Source organism: Macaca nemestrina, chromosome 3 (genome assembly GCF_043159975.1).
Source record: "Macaca nemestrina isolate mMacNem1 chromosome 3, mMacNem.hap1, whole genome shotgun sequence".
NCBI classification, from domain to species: Eukaryota; Metazoa; Chordata; class Mammalia; order Primates; family Cercopithecidae; genus Macaca; species Macaca nemestrina.
The window spans coordinates 38,702,307-38,723,665 of NC_092127.1; the positions used below are offsets into that span (position 1 = coordinate 38,702,307).

General features: G+C 39.2%; 1 protein-coding gene across 5 annotated transcripts in view; it reads left to right on the top strand.

Moving 5' to 3' along the window:
* The window catches only part of LOC105463467 (LPS responsive beige-like anchor protein), a 770,029-nt gene that overhangs the window by 35,541 nt on the left and 713,129 nt on the right, over positions 1–21,359 (top strand). The window contains exon 1 of one of the 5 annotated variants that reach the window (XM_071092576.1): positions 15,187–15,423. The exons of the other annotated variants lie outside the window; for them this stretch is intronic. Within the exon in view, the coding sequence (XP_070948677.1) occupies positions 15,418–15,423 (6 nt within the window). The 5' untranslated portion in view covers positions 15,187–15,417. Of the gene's footprint in view, positions 1–15,186; positions 15,424–21,359 lie in introns of those variants that run through there. 5 annotated transcript variants of the gene reach the window in all.

The window sequence follows — 21,359 nt, forward strand, 5'->3', positions numbered from 1 at the left end:
ACTAGTATCCAAGATGCAAGACAAAGTCCTTTTAGCTTTTCACTCTCCTCAAGCTGATGGAAGGAGTCAAGTTTTGTTGTTGTAAGCCGCACTGCCAGGAGTTGTAGAGGAGTGGCTCTGAGCCAGTGGACCCAGAGCACAGCACTAGGACTTGCCTAGGAACTTCAGTCCTTGTGGCCTAGATTGCCCTTCAAGTTTATTTAGAGGCCCCAAGCATTTTAACCCACGGTGGTGAGGCTTGTCAATACTGTTTCCAACCACTGGGATGTGCAATTCTCTTCTGACTAGGGCCGGTCTTAATACTCTCTCTGTAGGTGGACATTGGCTAATTTTAGCCTTCTTCTGCTTTCCACTGTGACAGGGCAGCACTGTTCAATGCAGGGTCCCACAGTCACTGCACTCTCCCACTCCCAAGCACAGCTTGGTGCTCCATGACACACAGCTGCTTTTGGGGTAATAGGGTGGGGGTGATCTCAGCAGTTCAAGACTGTCTTGCTTACCTTCTTCAGTGCCCCTTTCTGTGATACAAAGTTAAAACCAGGTACTGTGATTGCTCACTTTATTTTTGTTTTTTATGAAGGTGCTTTTTTGTGTACATGGTTGTTAAATTTGTTGTTTCTGTCATGGGCATGATTGGTGAAGGCTTGTATTTGACCATCTTTCTCTGTCCTCTAATTTCTTTTAAAAAATAATTTAATAAAAATTAGTAACATATATAACATATTAGATTAAATAACAGATTAGTATTCAGTAACCCATATATAATTTCTACATTACTATATCTATGATCTGACTACTTAATTTTTTGCCAGTAGGAGTGTATAGTCAACTGTTTGGAAATCATTTATCCAGAGGATGAATTACTTCTTGTTTGCTATTTGAGCTCTGTATCATTAGTGAAATGTGTTTGTTTGGGGGACAGCTCTTCTGTTAGCTTGTATGATGTGTGAGTTTATGGTGAGGCTATATTAGAAGTAATTTATCTATTTCAACAAATTTGTCTAGTCAGTCAAATATTTTTCTGCCTCAGTCTCTTTCTACTCGCCTTTTTGTTCTTTTTTTTTTTTCAAGACGTTGTTTCACTTTGTCACTCAGGCTGGAGGGCAGTGGCACAATCTTGACTCACTGCAACCTCTGCCTCCCAGGTTTAGATGATTCTCCTGCCTCAGCCTACCGAGTAGCTGGGATTACAGGTGTGTGCCACCATGCCCAGCTACTTTTTATTTTATTTTTTTATTTTTAATAGAGATGGCGTTTCACTGTGTTGGCCAGTCTGATCTCAAACTCCTTACCTCAAGCGATCCACCCACCTTGGCCTCCCAAAGTGTTGGGATTACAGGCATGAGCCACTGTGCCTGGCCTCTGCTCTCTTTTTTGGAACTCCAATGACATGTATGTTAGACTTTTGGATGCTGTCCCATATTTCCATGAGATTATTCATTTTTTTCAATCTTACCTCTTTCTTTGTTTTTCAGATTAAATAATATATATTGATTTCTTTTTATATTAATTGATTATTTTTTCTGTCATCTCCATTCTGCTAATGTGCCCATCTAGGCTTAATAGATTTTTTTACTTCTTAATATTTCTTTTTTTTTTTTTTTTTTTTTTGAGACGGAGTCTAGCTCTGTCGCCCAGGCTGGAGTGCAGTGGCCAGATCTCAGCTCACTGCAAGCTCCGCCTCCTGGGTTTACGCCATTCTCCTGGCTCAGCCTCCCGAGTAGCTGGGACTACAGGCGCCTGCCACCTCGCCCGGCTAGTTTTTTGTATTTTTTAGTAGAGACAGGGTTTCACCGTGTTAACCAGGATGGTCTCGATCTGCTGACCTTGTGATCCGCCCGTCTCGGCCTCCCAAAGTGCTAGGATTACAGGCTTGAGCCACCGCGCCCGGCCACTTCTTAATATTTCTTAATAGATTTTTTACTTCTCAATTTTCTCCATTGAATACCTCTATTCTGTCTTTCCATTCATTTTTCTTTACCTTTTCTTTTTTCTGTTCTTCTTTTTTTTTTTTTTTGAGATAGGAGTCTCATTCTGTCACCTAGGCTGAAGTGCAGAGGTGCAATCTCGGCTCACTGCAACCTCTGCCTCCCAGGTTCCTCCTGCCTCAGCCTCCCGAGTAGCTGGGATTACAGGCAATGCACCACCACACCCAGCTAATTTTTGTATTTTTAGTAAGATGGGGTTTCACCATGTTGGCCAGGCTGGTCTCGAACTCTTGGCCTCAAGTGATCCACCCGCCTTGGCTTCACAAAGTGTTGGGATTACAGGTGTGAGCCACTGTGCCCGGCTACTTTACCTTTATCTTTACCTCCTGAAGCATAGTTATAATATTAATAGATGCTTTAAACTCTTTCCGTGGTAATTCCAACGTCTGATTAATAGAGATTTGTTTTTATCTGTTTATTGTTGTTTCTCTTGAAATTCATAGTTTTTTGATTTTTTGTATGTCAAGTAATTTCTGGATTGTATTCCTGATTTTGTGAAAGTTATGTTGGTAAACTCTGAGCTGTGTTATATTCCTTGGAGAAGGCTATTTATTTTGTTTGTTTAGAGGGCAATCAATCTGATTAGGGTCAGACCACAAGTTTTGGCCTGCTTTCTATATGTAGTGGTTTCAATATCAATTCGGTTTTCAAAAGCTTTGCCTTGCTTTTTTTTTGGGTTTGTCCGGTGCATATGCCACTCAGGGGCTTGTCTGAGATTTGAGTTCAATTCTCAAAGCTTTTATTTTTCTGGTTTGGGTTTGTTATATACTTAGCACGGGGATGAGTCTTGTATTGGTTCATAGAGAACTTTCGTCTCTTCATGACTTTCCTACCCTCTCCTGCCTTTTCCCAGTTTGTCTGGCTTGAAAGACAATGTTTCTGTCAGCATTGTAGCCACCCCTTCTATTTATCTGCTGTACAGTTCTTTCAAGGCAGAGTCAAAGCTTGTTTTTAAACATTGCAATGGTAGATATAGTGTAGCCTTTATTCTAGTCCTTGTTTAGTTGTACAACTGAAGCTTAGTTCAAAGCCTTGGATGTTTGAGATCTTTCCACTTTGAATAGAATTCAGACTTCTCTTTTTTTTTTTTTTTTTTTTTGAGACGGAGTCTCGCTCTGTCACCCAGGCTGGAGTGCAGTGGCGCGATCTTGGCTCACTGCAAGCTCCGCCTCCCGGGTTCACGCCATTCTCCTGCCTCAGTCTCCCGAGTAGCTGGGACTACAGGCGCCCGCCACCACGCCCGGCTAATTTTTTGTATTTTTAGTAGAGACGGGGTTTCACCGTGGTCTCGATCTCCTGACCTTGTGATCCGCCCACCTCGGCCTCCCAAAGTGCTGGGATTACAGGCGTGAGCCACCGCGCCCGGCGAATTCAGACTTCTCTCAGCCCTGTGTGACCTGTAGAATTTTTCAGCTTACAGCAATGTCAGTAGTTGTTTTTCTCTTGATGGTGTTCTGATTCTCACCCAATGCCCATGTGGTTTAGTATTCATCCAAATACTCAAAGGGACCACTGCTAAGATTTCTAGAGCGATTTCTCAGGTAACCTTCTCTGGTACTCTTCTCCTTGAATTCCAGCCATCTCAGCCTCCTGAACTCTGATCTGTGTCTCTTCGACTCATTAGAATGATGGCTGTCTCAGCTCAATTGTGTCATTGTCTCAAGGTCTCACTGAGTTGAGACCTTGTTTGTTTTTGTGCTTTCAGTGATCATAGTCCAAAGAATTGTTTTATGTATTTTGTTTAGTTTTCCACTTTATGGTGAGAGATTAAATCTGGTGTCCATTACCCTTTTCTAGCCAGTGGCAGTACTTTGCATAATGTACTCATTGTTATTTTGCCTGCTGAACATGAATATTTCTGTGAATCAATGGGTGCGTCTTATATTTGATCTTTTACATAATAGCTGTTTGATTAATGCTTGTTGATAGATTCATTTGCAGTGATCCATTCTTGTGTTGTACTCTTTTAAACTTTACTGCACTGCTGATGCTCAAGTTTCTTTTGCTTTTTCGTTTTTCTGGAGACAGGGTCTCGCTGTTTTGCCCAGGCTGGTTTTGAATTCCTGAACTGAAGTGATCTTCCCTCTTCAGCCTCCCAAAGTGCTGGGGTTACAGGCACGGGCCATCATGTCTGGTCATGAGTTGGTTTCTTTAAAGAGAATCAACAGCCTAACTGGCAAAAATCCATACAAGTTTTTATTTAGACATCCTTTTATCTTATATGTAATCACATAGTTATTAGAACAGAATTATTAGAAGATTTTACTCTATATTGTACACATTTGATTCTATACATTATGCTTCTTTTGAAATATTAATATAGAACAAGATTGGACTTGATAACTAGACTCATTAGTATCATTTGAAAAATTTTAATTTTACGCCAGACGTGGTGGCTCACGCCTGTAATCCCAGCACTTTGGGAGGCCGAGGCGGGCGGATCACCTGAGGTCGGGAGTTTGAGACCAGCCTGACCAACATGGAGAAACCCCGTCTCCACTAAAAATATAAAATTAGCCGGACATGGTGGTGCATGCCTGTAATCTCAGCTATTTGGGAGGCTGAGGCAGGAGAATCACTTGAACCCAGGAAGTGGAGGTTGCAGTGTGCTGAGATCATGCCATTGCACTCCAGCCTGGGCAACAAGAGTGAAACTTCGTCTCCAAAAACAAACAAAGAAACAAAGAAACACGGCCCGGCGCGGTGGCTCAAACCTGTAATCCCAGCACTTTGGGAGGCCGAGACGGGTGGATCACGAGGTCAGGATATCGAGACCATCCTGGCTAACACGGTGAAACCCCGTCTCTACTAAAAAATACAAAAAACTAGCTGGGCGAGGTGGCGGGCACCTGTAGTCCCAGCTCCTTGGGAGGCTGAGGCAGGAGAATGGCGTGAACCAGGGAGGCGGAGCTTGCAGTGAGCCGAGATCTGGCCACTGCACTCCAGCCTGGGTGACAGAGCAAGACTCCGTCTCAAAAAAAAAAAAAAAAAAAAAAAAGAAACAAACACACAAAAAATTTAATTTTAAAAATAGAGACAGGAGCTCACTATGTTGCCCAGGCTGGTCTTGAACTCCTGGCCTCAAGTGATCCTCCTTCCTTGGCTTCCTAAAGTACTAGGATTACAAGTGCCCATCAGTAGGCCCGGCCAAGACTAATTATTGATAGTTTTTTTTTTTTTAAAGGACAATTTTTGTTCTCAAAGTTTGCCATTCGTTCTAACACTATAAGAAGATACTTGATCTAACTATTAATTTACAGAAAGTGAGTTCATGTAATCTGAACCAAGAGAGAACATGACACTGAAGTGCTTCAGTGAGTGTGTGTTGCTACTGGATGAAATTTCAGGTAGGAAATAACTGCATTGTTTAGTATCAGCTAGTCCAGTTAATATATTCCACTTGATTACCTTTAGAAAGTAAACTTTTAAAGGAAGAACCAGGAAGCTGGCAAAGATTGCTTTAGTCTTAAAGTAGTACATGTGTTGCCGGGCGCGGTGGCTCAAGCCTGTAATCCCAGCACTTTGGGAGGCCGAGACGGGCGGATCACGAGGTCAGGAGATCGAGACCATCCTGGCTAACACAGTGAAACCCCGTCTCTACTAAAAATACAAAAACTTAGCCGGGCGAGGTGGCAGGCGCCTGTAGTCCCAGCTACTCGGGAGGCTGAGGCAGGAGAATGGCGTGAACCTGGGAGGCGGAGCTTGCAGTGAGCTGAGATCCGGCCCCTGCACTCCAGCCTGGGCGACAGAGCGAGACTCCGTCTCAAAAAAAAAAAAAAAAAAAAAAAAAAAAAAAAAAAAAAAGTAGTACATGTGTTTCTTTGAATGGGAAATGCTTTTCCTTTTAAATGTACACCGTTAGAGGAAATATGAAATATGTTTTTTTAAGCATTTCTTCTTACTTTTAAAAATTGATATGTAATATTTTACATATTTATGGGGTACATATGGTATTTTGTTATATGCATAGAATGTATAATGATCAAGTCAGGGTTTTTAAAATGGAAAATCTGTTAGTCACTATAAGAAAGAGTTGATTTATGTTAGGTTACTTTCAGATTTGCCAAATCTATCTAAAATCCTGTTTTTTCTTGTTAAGTACTGTCGTATTACTTTATTTTATTTTTTAACAGTTTTGGATTTTGCTTCTATTTAACTCTTCTACAGTGTTTGTTTTATGAGAATCATTTTACATCTCCTCCCCTTATATTTATTGAAGCTATTTAAGTACTGGCTTAAATATTATATCTATTTGTTTAAAACCCTTGTTAACTTTTTAGGATATATGTACAAAATTTGAAATTTTAAAATAAAGTTTTATGATTAATTCTTTACTAAGTAGCCTGGCTTTTTAAAGCTCTTGCAAAGGCTGGTTTTACACATATTACTTCAAATGCCCATGAGATGGTGCTCATTAGTTTCATTTTTGTAGCATTGATTTTTTTTGTAAGATGCTTATAAGAGAATCTATAACTATATATATTTTTTAATTTTTTAATTTTTTTGAGATGGAGTCTGGCTCTGTCGCCCAGGCTGGAGTGCGGTGGCCGGATCTCAGCTCACTGCAAGCTCCGCCTCCTGGGTTTACGCCATTCTCCTGCCTCAGCCTCCCGAGTAGCTGGGACTACAGGCGCCGCCACCTCGCCCGGCTAGTTTTTTGCATTTTTTAGTAGAGACGGGGTTTCACCGTGTTAGCCAGGATGGCCTCGATCTCCTGACCTCGTGATCCGCCCGCCTCGGCCTCCCAAAGTGCTGGGATTACAGGCTTGAGCCACCGCGCCCGGCTCTATAACTATATTGTGCTGTAAATTTCTAATTATTTTCTCAGTAGTTATGGAATGGAGGGACATTATGCTGGCATACATTTATGCATTTTTTCTCCCTAATCTGCATGTTGGCTAATATACCACATTGATTTGCTGTAAACTTTCCAATGATGATACATTTAATGCATCTCAATTTTTACCTTCTTTGTTTAATATAAGCTTCAGATTCCTTATCTGTTTTTTATAGCATGTAAATTCTTTTTCCCTTCCTCTTTGGGCCAAGCTTGTAACCCCTGTAAAACAGTAAATAAAATTTAGAGTTTAAGTCTTAATGTTTCATTTCTTTATAGCTATTTGCTACATAAAATTTAGTATTAAATATATCTTATGATTAGAAAGAGAATGGTATTTTGTGATCTAAGTACTCTGTACTGAAAGCATTATTCTTTGACTTATTTCACTATAGATTTCATTAAGACATGAGGAACCAAGTATATCTCTGGATTGTCACCCTTATGCCAAATATTCCTTTTGCGATTATTGAACTTTTATCAGATTTCTCTGTTATATTGAGTTGGGGAAAGAGAAGGTGGCTGGGAGCAGAATTATTCAAAATAACATAACGAAAATGTTTAGACCCCTGAAGGATTCTGATTGGGCTGGCTTACATGATGGCCCTATGCCTAAAACAATCATTATATCTGACAGTATGTGTCTGATTGCCTTATCTTTGTCATGTGCCATTCTGTATGAAATTGGGCACCATGATTCACATCCCTGCCAGGACTATTTTGAAGTAAGGGAAAAGTTCCTCAAGGGAGCCAGAGAAAGGGAAATGTGAAATTATGCTTGCCGGAGAAAAGTAGTAGCGACCATAACTAATACATTGCCTCCAAGGGTTGCAACAAAAATGAAATGAGTGAGCACACTTTGACATATTCTGTATACTGTATAGCTTTCTAATAGTTTTGTTTCAAATTTTTCTTTTCTTTTTGAGAGGCAGTATCTTACATGGAATCAGGTAGACATTCAGTTTGGCTCTTAGATCTGTCACTTCTTGGGCTTATGATCTTGGTCAGGGTATATAATCTTTCTGACTTAGTTTCTGTATCTTTAAAATGAGAATAACAGTACCAGTTTCATAGGGCTCTTAGAATCTTTGACAATAATGCCCAGCACATAGTAGGTGCTCACCAAATGCAGTTTTCCTTCTCAGAAGCTTACAGTCTGATGAAACAAGACTCATACAAAGATAACTCATACTCCAGACACAGTCATACCACCCTGAGCTCACCTAGTTTTGTCTGATATTTGAAGCTAAGTGGAGTTAGGCCTGATTAGTACAGGCATACCTTGGAGATACTGCAGATTTTGTTTGAGACCACTGCAATAAAGTAGTGAATATGAGTCACATGTATTTTTTGGTTTTCCAATGCATATGAGTTATATTTACACTATACTTTTGTGTGTGTATACACACACACACACACACACACACACATACACACACACATATATATTAATTTTTTTTTTTTTTTTGAGACAGGGTCTTGCTTTGCTGCCCAAGCTGAAGTGCAGTAGTGTGATCATGGCTCACTGCAGCCTCAACCTCTTGGGCTTAAGCGATCTGCCCACTTCAACCTCCCAAGTAGCTGGGACTACAGGTGTAGGCCACCATGCCCAGCTATGTTTTTACTGTATTGTAGACATGGGGTCTTCCTATGTTGCCCAGGCTGGTCTTAAATTCCTGGGCTCAAGTGATCTGCCTGCCTCAGCCTCCCTAAGTGCTGGGATACAGGTGTGAGCCATTGCACCTAGCCTACTTTAGTCTGTTAAGTGTGTAATACCATTATGTCTAAAAAAAAATGCACACACCTTCATTAAAAAATGCTTTATTGCTTAAAAATGCTAATGATCATCTGAGCATTCAGAGTGTCCTAATCTTTTTGGTGGTGGAGGGTTTTGCCTCGATCAGAGTGGTGGTTGCTGAGTGACTGTGAAAACTTGTTAAAATAAGACCACAATGAAGTTTTGCCCCATTAATTGAACTTTCTTGTCTTGAAAGATTTCTCTGTGGCATGAAATACTGTTCAATAGTGTTTTATGAACAGTAGAACTTCTTTCAGAATTGGAGTCAATCCTCTCAAATTCTGCTACTGCATTATCAACTAAATTTATGTAATATTCTAAATATTTGTTATTTCAACAATGCTCATGACATCTTCACCGGTTGTAGATTTCTATCTCAAACTGCTTTGGCTAGGTGCAGAGGCTCACGCCTATAATCTCAACACTTTGGGAGGCTGAGGTGGATGGATAACTTGAGCCCAGGAGTTCAGTACTAGCCTGGGCAACATGGTGAGACCTTGTCTCTACCAAAAAAAAAAAAAAAAAAAAAAAAAAAAATTAGCTAGGGGTTGTGGCATTCACCTGTAGTCCCAACTACCTGGGTGGCTGAGGTGGGAGGATCACCTGAGCCTGGGAGGTCAAGGCTATAGTGAGTTGTGATTGCACCAATGCACTCCAGCCTGGATACTCCGCTTCTCAATCTGGTTCTCTTGCTATTTCCACCACATGTGCTGTGCTGTGACTTCTTCCATGTAAGTCTTCCTCTCAAAGTCATCCATGGGGTCTGGAATCCATTTCTTCCAAACTTCTCCTCCCATGAATCACAAATGTTCCTCATGGCATCTACAACGGTGAATTCTTTTCAGAAGGTTTTCTGTTTACTTTGCTCAGCTCTATTGGAGGAATCACTATCTATGGCAATGATAGTCTTACAAAATGTATTTCTTAGGTAATACGATTTGAAAGTTGAAATTACATTTTGAACTGTGGGCTGCAAAATGGATGTTATGTTAACAGATGTGAAAACAATGTGAATCTCCTTGTATATCTGCATCAGAGCTCTTAGGTGACCAGGTGCATTGTAAATGGGCAATAATATTTTGAAAGGAAATCTTTTTTTCTGAGCAGTGAGTCTCAACAGTTGGCTTAAAATATTCAGTACACTGTGCTGTGAACAGATATGCAGTCATCCAGGCTTTGTTGTTCCATTTATAGAGCACAGACAGAGTACATTTAACATAATTCTGAAGGATCCTAGGATTTTCAGAATGATTGATGAGCATTGCCTTCAACTTAGTCACCAGCTGCATTAGCCCCTAACAGTGGAGTCTGCCTGTTCTATGAAGCTTTGAAACCAGGCATTGATTTCTTCTCTGTATCTAGGAAAGTCCTAGAAGGCATCTTCTTGCAATAGAAGGCTGTTTTGTCTACATTAAAAATCTATTGTGTAGCCACCTTTATCAATGATCTCAGGTGGATCTTCTGGATAATTTGCTGTAGCTTCTCCATTAGTACCTGCTGCTTCATCTTGCATTTTGTGTTATGGAGACTGTTTCTTTCCTTAAGCCTCTGCTGGCTTCCATCTTTTCTTCTACAGCTTCCTTGCCTCTCCCAGACTTCATAAAATTGAAGAGAGTTAGGGTCTTGCACTGGATTAGGCTTTGGCCTAAGGGAATGTTGTGGCTGATTTCATCTATCCAGACCACTAAAACTTCCTCCATATCAGCCATAAAGCTGTTTTGCTTACATTTAATTTCCTTCAAGAAATTTTCCTTTGCATTCACACTTGGATTTTGGCACAAGAGGCATAGCTTTTGACCAATTTCAACCTTTGGCGTAGGCCTTCCTGTACTTAGTCATTTCTAGTTTTTTACTTAAAATGAGAGATGTGTGGCCGGGCGCAGTGGCTTACGCCTGTGATCTGAGCACTTTGGAAGGCCGAGGTGGGTGGATCACTTGAGGTCAGGAGTTCGAGACCAGCCTGGCCAACATGGTGAAACCCCATCCCTACTAAAATACAAAAATTAGCCGGACATGGTGGCAGGTCCCTGTAATCGGAGGCTGAGGCAGGAGAATCGCTTGAACCTGGGAGGTGGAGGTTGCAGTAAGCAAAAATTGTGCCACTGTACTCCAGCCTGGGCGACAGAGTAAGACTCTGTCTCAAAAAAAAAAAAAAAAAAGGAAAAAAGATGTGCAAGTCTTCCTTTCACTTGAACACTTAAGAGGCCATTGTAGGTTTATTAATTGGCCTAATTTCAATGTTGTGTCTCAGGTAATAGGGTGTCCCAAAGAGAGGAAGAGAGATGGGGGAATAGTCTGTTGGTAGAGCTATAGAACACATACCACATTTATTGATTAAGTTCACTGTCTTATATGGACATGGTTTATGATACCCCAGAACAGTTACAGTAGTAACATCAAAGATCACTGATCACAGATCACCATAACAAATACAATAATAATGAAAAAGTTGGAAATATTGTGAGAATTACCAAAATGTGACAAAGGAACACAAAGCGAGCACATGCTGTTGGAAAAATGGTGCCAATGGACCTACTGGATGCAGGGCTGCCACAAACCTTCAATTTGTAAACAATAACATGAAGTGCGATAAAATGATGTATGTTTGTATTTGGATGGGAGACTAAAAATTCATAGCAGTATCTATGAACTGAGCATATTTTGCAATGGACGAGACATGTCTTAACAATTGAGAGAGTTGAGGAAGCACCACTGTCTTTTTAGTTTTATCTGGAAATGTCATTTTGTAGAAGTGGGGCTAGAGCCAAACTTTGAATTTTAGGGAGGGAGAGCAAAGGCAAGGGAGTAGAATATTAAAACTCCTTCTGGATATAGTAAATAGTCTGGACTAGATTGTATACAGACAACATGGGAGGTGAGACTTTTTTGACATTTTGCGTTGTTGCCCAAGTGATTAAAATTTTATTCTGTAGGTGATGAGGAGCCATGATGATTTTTGTTCAGGGGTTATTACATAGTTAAAATGGTCTTGGGAAGCTTGAGGTGGTGGTAATAACGTGCTATCATTAGAGTTCTGAACTAAATTGGAGTTATTTTTCAAGGGGGAATTTTTTTTTAATGTCCTTAATGTGTTAATGGTTTTTCAACTACTATTTAAAACAAATTAAATTAGACTTTTATTAAAAACCAGCGTTTACTTGATATTTTAACTTTACAGAGTGAATAGTAGATCTCAAATAAGTAATAAGAGATAGTGAAGGCTTATGTTTCTATGTTGTTTAGATTTCAAGGCCATGAGGTTGTCTCTGGGCCTGAGCCTGGGATTCCTGATGACAAGACACTGAGGAAGACATTTAAATATTAATTCTTACCAAAGCTGTCTTGTTTCAGCCCTATTTTTTGAACTTCCATTTGTTTATGCTGATGGATAACATGCAATAGTGATAGATGTTTTGAGAAATACAGGCTGCAGTGTGCTCTTGTTTGGGAAAACCTGTTAACTCAGCCAAATGCTTAAACTAGCACTGTTTACCTTCTTGGTTTTATAATATATAAAATTATCTAGAAAAAATCCTGATTTGCCTTTTACTTAATTTGAATAATTAAGAATGAACTAGCGACTGGGCGCGGTGGCTCACGCCTGTAACCCCAGCACTCTGGGAGGCGGAAGTAGGCCTCGACAACAGAGCAGGACCCTGTCTCAAACAAATAGGTAGATGGATGAATGATAGATAGATGATAGATAGAAAACCTGAAAAGTAACTATTATTAGCAGCTCATGTATCCTTCTAACTTTTCTTTAGGCTTTTATAAACTAATATAAATACTTGTATGTTTCACTAGTTTGTTATACAGAAGGTGGGATGCTGTACCTCTTGTTCTAATCTTGCTTTTCTTTGCTAATGTTTCTTAGTTGTCTTTCTAAAGCATTTTATAGAGAGCTTCTCTATTTTTAAAAGAGCTATGTAAGCATTCTATTGCATAGATGAACCATGGTTGTTTTGACCTCTGTTGACTGGGTTGTTTCTGTAATTGTATCTATAGGATAGATTCTTAAGAGATATAATTGCTGGGTCAAAGGTTTTATTCCTTTATAATTTTGATTTATATTTCCAAACTGCCTTCCCAGGGATTATATTAATTTATTCTCCCTCCAGAACTCTGTGAAAGTGCCTCAGTAGCATCTCCAACAGTATTAGCAACAGTGGTTTTTGCCAGTCTAATAGGTGAAAAAGTGATTAATCAGAATTTAAATTTACGTTTCCCTTATGACTGAGGTTGAGCATATTTTCTTTGAATTATCCATTTGTATCTTTTGCTCGTTTTAAAATTCATTCTTAAATAACATGTTACTTTGCCCCATTTTATATTGAGTTAATTGATGTTTTTATTATTTTCTAGAAGCTTCTTATTTTAAAGGGATTGATTTGACTTGGCTAGTGTTTTCTTTTTTTTTAAATAAAAAGCTTTTTATTGGCTGGGTGCAGGGGCTCACGCCTGTAATCCCAGCACTTTGGGAGGCTGAGGCAGGCGGATCATGAGGTCAGGAGATCGAGACCATCCTGGCTAACATGGTGAAACCCCATCTCTACTGAAAATACAAAAAAAAAAATTAGCCGGGCGTGGTGGTGGGCACCTGTAGTCCCAGCTACTTGGGAGGCTGAGGCAGGAGAATGGTGTGAACCCAGGAGGCGGAGCTTGCAGTGAGCAGAGATTGCACCACTGCACTTCAGCCTGGGTGACAGGGTGAGACTCAGTCTCAAAAAAAAAAAAAAAAAAAAAAAGCTTTTTATTTTATTTTATGTATTTTTGTTTTTATTTATTATTTTTTTCAGACAGAGTCTGGCTGTGTTGCCCAGGCTGGAGTGCGGCGGTGTGATAATGGCTCACTGCAACCTCTGCTTCCTGAGTTCAAGCAATTCTCCTGCCTCAGCCTCCCAAGTAGCTGGGATTATGGGCACGCGCCACCATGCGTGGCTAATTTTTATATTTTTAGTAGAGACAGGGTTTCACTGTGTTGGTCAGTCTGGTCTCGAACTCCTGACCTCAAGTGATCCGTCCGCCTCAGACTCCCAAAGTGCTGGGATTACAGGCATGAGCCACTGTGCCCAGCCAAAAGCTTTTTATTTTTATGTAGCTTGAATTTGTTATGCTATTCTTTTATAGTTAGTGGGTTTTGAATCACATATAGAAAGGCTTTTCTTACATAGAACTTCCTTAAAATTCTATGCTTTCCTCTAATATTTTGATGGTATTTATCACTCTGGTATTTATCCATCTCACTCTGTTACCCAGCCTGGATTGCAGTGGTGTGATCACAGCTCACTGTAGCTGGGACTTCCTGGGCTCAAGTGATCTTTCCACCTCTGCCGCCTGAGTAGCTGAGACCATAGGGGAGCACCACCACGCCCGGCTAATTTTGCATTTTGTTGTAGAAATGGGGTTTCCCCATGTTGCCCAGACCGGTTTTAAACTCCTGAACTGAAGCAATCCTCCTATCTCAGCCTCCCAAAGTGTGGGAATTACAGGTGTGAGCCACTGTGTCTGACCTGAAATTTTTCCTGATTTGAAATATGGGCCAATTTAGTTTTTCTACAAATGTCCATTTGAACATATGTAGAAAAAAATTGAATTCCAATTTAATGCTGCTTATTGAATTGTTTATCGTTCCTTCATGATTTGAGATCGCACCTGAATGAAAAACAGAAAAACCATAGTGCATACAGGTTAGGAGTGTGGACTTTGTAGCTGGGTTACCTAAGTTGAAATTCTAACAGCACCACTTCTTGCCTTTGAGATCTTGGGCAAGTTACTTCATATGTCTATGCTTCAGTTTCCTCTAATAAAAATACAATAATTGTACCTATCTCATGGAGTAGTCAGACATTTAATATATATAAGATTCTTAGTGCCTGGCACAAGTAAGTGCTCTAAAAATTGCTATTATTATGGTATGATAACTTCCTGTTGTATTGGGCACTATGCATGGACTTTCTGTTCTCTTCTTCATCTAGCAGACATTCATCTGCTGCCGCTCTTTTTAAAAAAATTGTTTAATTTTATATTATGTTTTAATCTCTGATAGAGCTAGCTTCCCATTGTTGCACTTCTTTTTCACAGCTTCCTGGCTATTCCTGTTTGCTTAATTTTCCTAGAGAAATTTAGAGTCAGCTTGTCTACTTCTCTTCTATCCTCCTAACCTTTCTAATAAAAATAATAAGACTGGTATTTTTAAAAATAGTATTTTTTGTTTTTGAAATTCATTTTCTGCAGCTGTTAAATCTTTTGAAATATATCAATGTTGATTTTTCTAGACCTTGTGTTTTTTTTTTTGGCTAATCTCTGTTTCTTCTGTCTTAGCTCCAAGTTTTCTTGGGATATCATGGATGCCTTGCAGTATTTCTCTTTAGCTCTTATGCATAAGGTGATAGCATTTTAAGATCTCTTTGGTGAAGATTAGGCCTACAAATATGAGTTCTTTTTAAGGACATTCTCTTTTATTTAATTATTTCAGGTAGATTCAGTGATTCAAGAATGCATTTGTGAATGTGGCTGTTTATTCCCCTTCCCCACCTGTTTGAGCCTGGGTTTAACCCTCAAAACCAAGGCAGTGGTTGGTGAGCTGAGGCCACCTACAGCTGAATCTCATCTACTGCCACAGCCAACATGGGGTAAGGGTAGAGGGGTGTGATTGGCAATCAAAGCCTGTCTCCTCCATCACCATCAGGATGCAGTGGGCGGCCAAAGTGGCTCTACATAACTCAGCAGAGAGGTGGCGCCATGTTCCCTAAGGCAGCTTGAGAGCACTGTTATTGTTTTGAGGTGACTTACATATGGAGGTTAGTTATGCATCAGAAGCTTCTTAGGAGTCACTGAAAGAAATATGTGTTATATATATTTAATACAGGCTGCAAGTTGCAAGTTTACAAAAACTGAAACTACCAATTTTATAATGGAATTACATTGCCTGAATATAGATACTTTAAAACATGAAATTAACCATTTGGCAGAACTTTCTCATAAAAATTTTATTGTAAAACTGTAACTATTGAAAACCAAACCAAAACAAATATAAAACTAAAGGGCAAATAACCGTTAAACCACCATGTAGGTCAAGAAATAGAATTTTGCCAGTCATCCTAGAATCCCTCTAATTACAACTGCCTCTCTCCCTCAAATGGAACCTCTATCTTAACTTTTACAGTAATCACTTTCTTTTATTTCTTTATAATTATGTAATCTAAGAGTACATCCCTTATCTATAATTTAGTTTTTCTTATTTTTAAAAAACATGTTTTTTAAGTCTCAGATCATTCTATCTGTTAAAGAACCTGGACCTTTTAAAGAACCTGGACTTTTTGACATTTAGCGTTTCCCATAGTCTGAATTTTGTTGAGTGCATATTCATGATGTAGTTTAACATGTTTCTTGTGTCCTCTGTATTTCCTGTAAATTGGAAGTTGATTCCAGAAGATTTGGCTTCCATACCTTTGGCTAGACTCTAGGTGGTGCTGTGTTCTTTCATCCGGAGGCTCTTATGTCAGGTTGTTTCTTTTTATGATGTTATCAGCTGTTGATTCTCAACATCTAGATCCGTTAAATCACTGGAGTCTGAATAATTGTGATATGATTTATTTTTTCATGTATTAAATGGAGTAGTTCTATGAAAATATGTATTTAATTATCCAGTTGTATTTAGTTATCCAGTGGCACAGTTAATACATAGGCAAATCAGGCATGATGGTACACACCTGTAGCCCCAACTAGTTGGGAAGCTGGAGCAGGAGGATTCCTTGAACCCAGCAGTTCAAGGCCAGCCTGGGCAACATGGGAAGACCCTGTTTCTTAAAAAAAAAAGTATGTATATGTACATACACACACACGCTTTATATATATATTTATGTATACTTTATATAGATTTTTATATATTCTTTGTGTATTTATATTCTTTTATATATTTATATACTTTTTATATGTTCTTTATATATAATTATTTGAGTATATTAGATTTATATGTTATATATTATATAAAATTATATAAATATGTAATTGGAACAGGTTCATTCCTTTTATTCATTAGTTTTGTAAGTAACAGTCATTTCTCTTCTTATCATCCTCCATAGGAGACCAATTAGTTTTTATTGTCTTTTTGAAATATTATGAATTAATGGATTTAAATGTATTTCATTGCAATTATTATTACTTTCTTTATTGAACCCCAAACTTTTATTTTTGGCCAGTAGGCACTTCTTCAGGTTGACTCCTGAGTCCTTTTGATACAACCCTACTAGACTTGCATGTTCCTGCTATTTTTTATGGCAAGATATTTCAGGCTCATATTTTCATTTCCAGTTCCAGACTTTGAACCAGCTATGATATGGTTTGGCTGTGTCCCCACCAAAATCTCTCTTGAATTGTAGCTCCCATAATTCCCACATGTTGTGGGAGGGACCCAGTGGGAGGTAATTGAATCATGGGGGCGAGTGTTTCCCCTTCTGTTCTCATAATAGTGAGTAAGTCTCACAAGATCTGATGGTTTTATAAAGGGGAGTTCCCCTGCACACACTCTTGCCTGCTGCCATGTAAGATGTGCCTTTGCTCCTCCTTTGCCTTCAGCCATGATTGTGAGGCCTCTCCAGGCATGTAGAACTGTGAGTCCATTAATTCTCTTGCCTTTGTAAATTACCCAGTCTCAGGTATGTCTTTATTAGTAGCGTGAGAACAGACTAGGACAGTAAATTGGTAATGGTAGGGTGGGGTGCTGCTGTAAAGATACCTGAAAATGTGGAAGCTACTTTGGAAGTGGGTAACAGGAAGAGGTTGGAACAGTTTGGAGGGCTCAGAAGAAGGTAGGGAAATGTGGGAAAGTTTGAAACTTCCTAAAGACTTGTTGAACGGTTTTGACCAAGATGCTGATAGTGATATGGATGATAAAGTCCAGGCTGAGATGATCTCAGATGGAGATGAGGAACTTGGTGGGAACTGGAGTAAAGATCATTCTTGCCATGCAAAGAGACTGTGGCAGTTTGCCCCTGTTCTAGAGGTCTGTGGAACTTTGAACTTAGAGAGGTTATCTAGGGTATCTGGTGGAAGAAATTTCTAAGTGGTAAAGCATTCAAGAGGAAGCAGAGTGTAAAAGTTTGGAAAATTTGCATCCTAATGACGCAATAGAAAAGAAAAACTCATTTTCTGAGGAGAAATTCAAGCCAGCTGCAGAAATTTGCATAAGTAATGAGGAACCAAATGTTAATTGCCAAGACAATGGGGAAATGGCTCCAGGGCGTGTCAGAGGTCTTCATAGCAGCCCCTCCCATCACAGACCTGGAGGCCTGGGAGGAAAAAATGGTTTTGTGGGCCGGACTCAGGGCCTTGCAGCTTTGTGCAGTCTGGGGACATGGTACTCTGCGTCCCAGCTGTGGCTAAAAGGGGGCAATGTACAACTCACACCATTGCCTCAGAGGGTGAAAGCGCTAAGCTTTGATGGCTTACATGTGGTATTGGGCCTGTGGGTGCACAGAAGTCAAGAATTGAGGTTTGGGAACCTCCAGTTAGATTGCAGAGGATGTATGGAAATACCTGGATGTCCAAGTAGAGGTATGCTGCAGGGGTGGAGCCCTCATGGAGAACCTCTGCTAAGGCACTGTGGAAGGGAAATGTGGGGTACAAGCCCCCACACAGAGTTTCCACTGGGGCACTGCCTAGTGGAGCTGTGAGAAGAGGGCCACAATCTTCCAGACCCCAGAATGGTAGATCCACTGACAGCTTGCACTGTGTGCCGAGAAAAGCTGCAGATGCTCAATGCTAGCCCAAGAAAGCAGCTAGGAGTGGGTCTGTACCCTGCAAAGCCACAGGGGCAGAGCTGCCCAAGACCATGGGAAACCACCTCTTGCATCAGTGTGACCTTGATGTGAGACATGAAGTCAAAGGAGATCATTTTGGAGCTTTAAGATTTGACTGTCCCACGGGCTTTTGGACTTGCATGGGGCCTGTAGCCCCTTTGTTTTGGCCAATTTCTCCCATTTGGAACAGGTGTATTTACCCAGAGCCTGTACCCTCATTGTATCTAGGCAGTAACTAACTTGCTTTTGATTTTACAGATTCATAGGCAGAAGGGACTTGCTTTGTCTCGGATGAGACTTTGGACTGTGGACTTTGGAGTTAATGCTGTTGGGAAGGCCTGATTGGGTTTGAAATGTGAGGATATGAGATTTGGGAGGGGCCAGGGGCAGAATAATATGGTTTGGCTGTGTCCCCCCCAAAATCTCATCTTGAATTCTAGCTCCCATAATTCCCACATGTTGTGGGAGGGACCCAGTGGGAGGTTAATTGAATCATGGGAGTTTCCATGCTGTTCTCGTGATAGTGAATAAGTCTCATGAGATTTGGTGGTTTTATAAGGGGGAGTTCACCTGCACACGCTCCCTTGCCTGCAAAGACATGTCTTTGCTCCACCTTCACCTTCAGCCATGATTGTGAGGCCTCCCCAGTTATGTGGAACTGTGAGTCAGTTAAACCTCTTTCCTTTATAAATTACCCAGTCTCAGTTATGTCTTTATTAGCAGTGTGAAAACAAACTAATACAGGCTACTCCTTCAAGAAGCCCTGATTTTTAGTGAGAAATGGTATTTCAAGATCACAATCTGGGCAATAGGCATGTTCATTGTTACTGTGTTGGTCATTGTTCATACCCCTTTCCAGTGGATAAAACTACACATACACACACACACATATTACATATTTATGTATGAGTGTGTATGTGTATATGTGTGTGTATATATATTTTAAGATAAAATACCTAATTGGTTCATAGTGATACTTCCATTAAGTATGATGTTAACTGTGGGATTTTTATAGATGCCCTTTGTCAGGTTGAAGAAGTTTCTTTCTATTCTTAGTCTGTTAAGTGTTTTAATAATGAAAGGTATTAGATTTTGTCAGATGCTTTTTTTGTCTATTGAGATGATCATGTGGTTTTTCATTTTACAGTGCATCACATTTATTAATTTTTGAATGTTAAACCGAACTTGCATTCCTGGAGTACATCTCAATTAGGCATAGTGTATAACTGTTTTTATATGTTCCTGGATTCGGTTTGCTAGTATTTTGTTGAGGATTTTTGTATGCATATTTATAAGATATATTGGTCTATAGTTTTCTTTTTTGTGATGCTTTTGTCTGATTTTGGCATAAGGTTAGTACTGGCCTCATGGATTTAGTTGGGACTTGTTTTCTCCTTCTCAGTTTTTTGGAAGAGTTTGTCAAGAATTATATTAATTTATCTTTAAATGTTAGGTAGAATTCACCAGTGAAGCCACCTGGGCCTAAGGTTTTTTTTTTTTTTTTGGTGGGGGGAGTTGATTTTTTATTACTTATTTAATCTCTTATTGTAGGTCTGTTTGTATTTTGTATTTGTTTTCGAGTCAGTTTCCTTAGTTTATATATATATATGTATACACACACACACACAACAGGTTATTTTATACATATCTGTTTTTTTTTCCCTTTAATCATGTGTCTTAAACATCTTTCCTTGTCCAATCGTATTCATGAGTAGTTCTCAGTGAGACCAGTATGGTGTTTAGGAAATTTGGTGAGTATTTTTGGCTTTTAGAATGATTTGGAGTTGGTAGTGGACAGTTAGTGTTCTGGACTAAGGCTGCTAAAGATCTTGCAATGGAAGATCCATTTGCAAACAGCAAGGTGTTATATCCTCTGTTCTTCTGAACTTATTAGACTTTAATTTCATTTTCCATATCAGCATAAACTTTTTGAATACTTTTGACATATGCTGAGTTTTTTTTAGAAATATAAGTAAGCTTTAAAGAAGGAAAAATCATACTTAGTTTTATTTGGAACTTTGTGAAGAATTAAAAATCATGTCTAATTGGAATATAATAGTGTTTGAGTATGTAATACACACCTGAATCACTGTGCCTTGTTTCTGTAACATACATTAATATAGATTCTGTATATAGTTACCAGGATCTAACTACTTTATTATTTGGTTATTTACAAGGATTTGTATATGGAAAAAATACTGAAAAATATTTTAATTATTTTTCTTTTATTATGGTTAGAGTACTTTGTAGATTTTTGTTGTTGTTTACAGGTAGGTCTTATTATCTATTGTGTTTCCTCAAGTCTAAGATGCCAAGTTGTAAGATTTGTAATCATTTTTATGCATTAAGACAAAAACCCTGCAATTGTAATTTTAGATGCCATTGATTATAAGGCATATTCTGATCTCTGATCTTTTTAAAAGAATTGATAAAATGGAATGTGTTGCTTTTATTTCAGGTTAGTATAGGGGCGTCAGAAAGAATTTTTTTTTTTTTTTTTTTTGTAAAAAGACGATGTTGGGTCTAACGTAGACTGTCAGTGGAGAACTATGAATAAAAATGAAAAACTTCATTTAAAAAATTGCTGTGTTATATACAACTATACGTATGTGCCATAATTCAGCTAGTTCCTTCTTTTTTTTGGAATTAATCTGGGATTTTCTCATTGTAAGAGATAGAATCTTACATCAAAGTAGCTTAAGTATAAAAGGAAATGATTGGTTCATAGGACTGAAGTAGATCATTGAATGAAGCTGCAAGTACCAAGGAAACTCTGGAAACAGGGAGTTGATGTCACCAGAATATTCTTCCGTTCATGGTGCAGGTAGGCCTCCTGTGTCCACATGGCAGGGAAGATGTCTGCTGGAAGGCTTCAGTTTACATATTTCTCCTACTTTTGACCCAAAGACCAAGAGCCCTTCTTTTTCACTTTATAA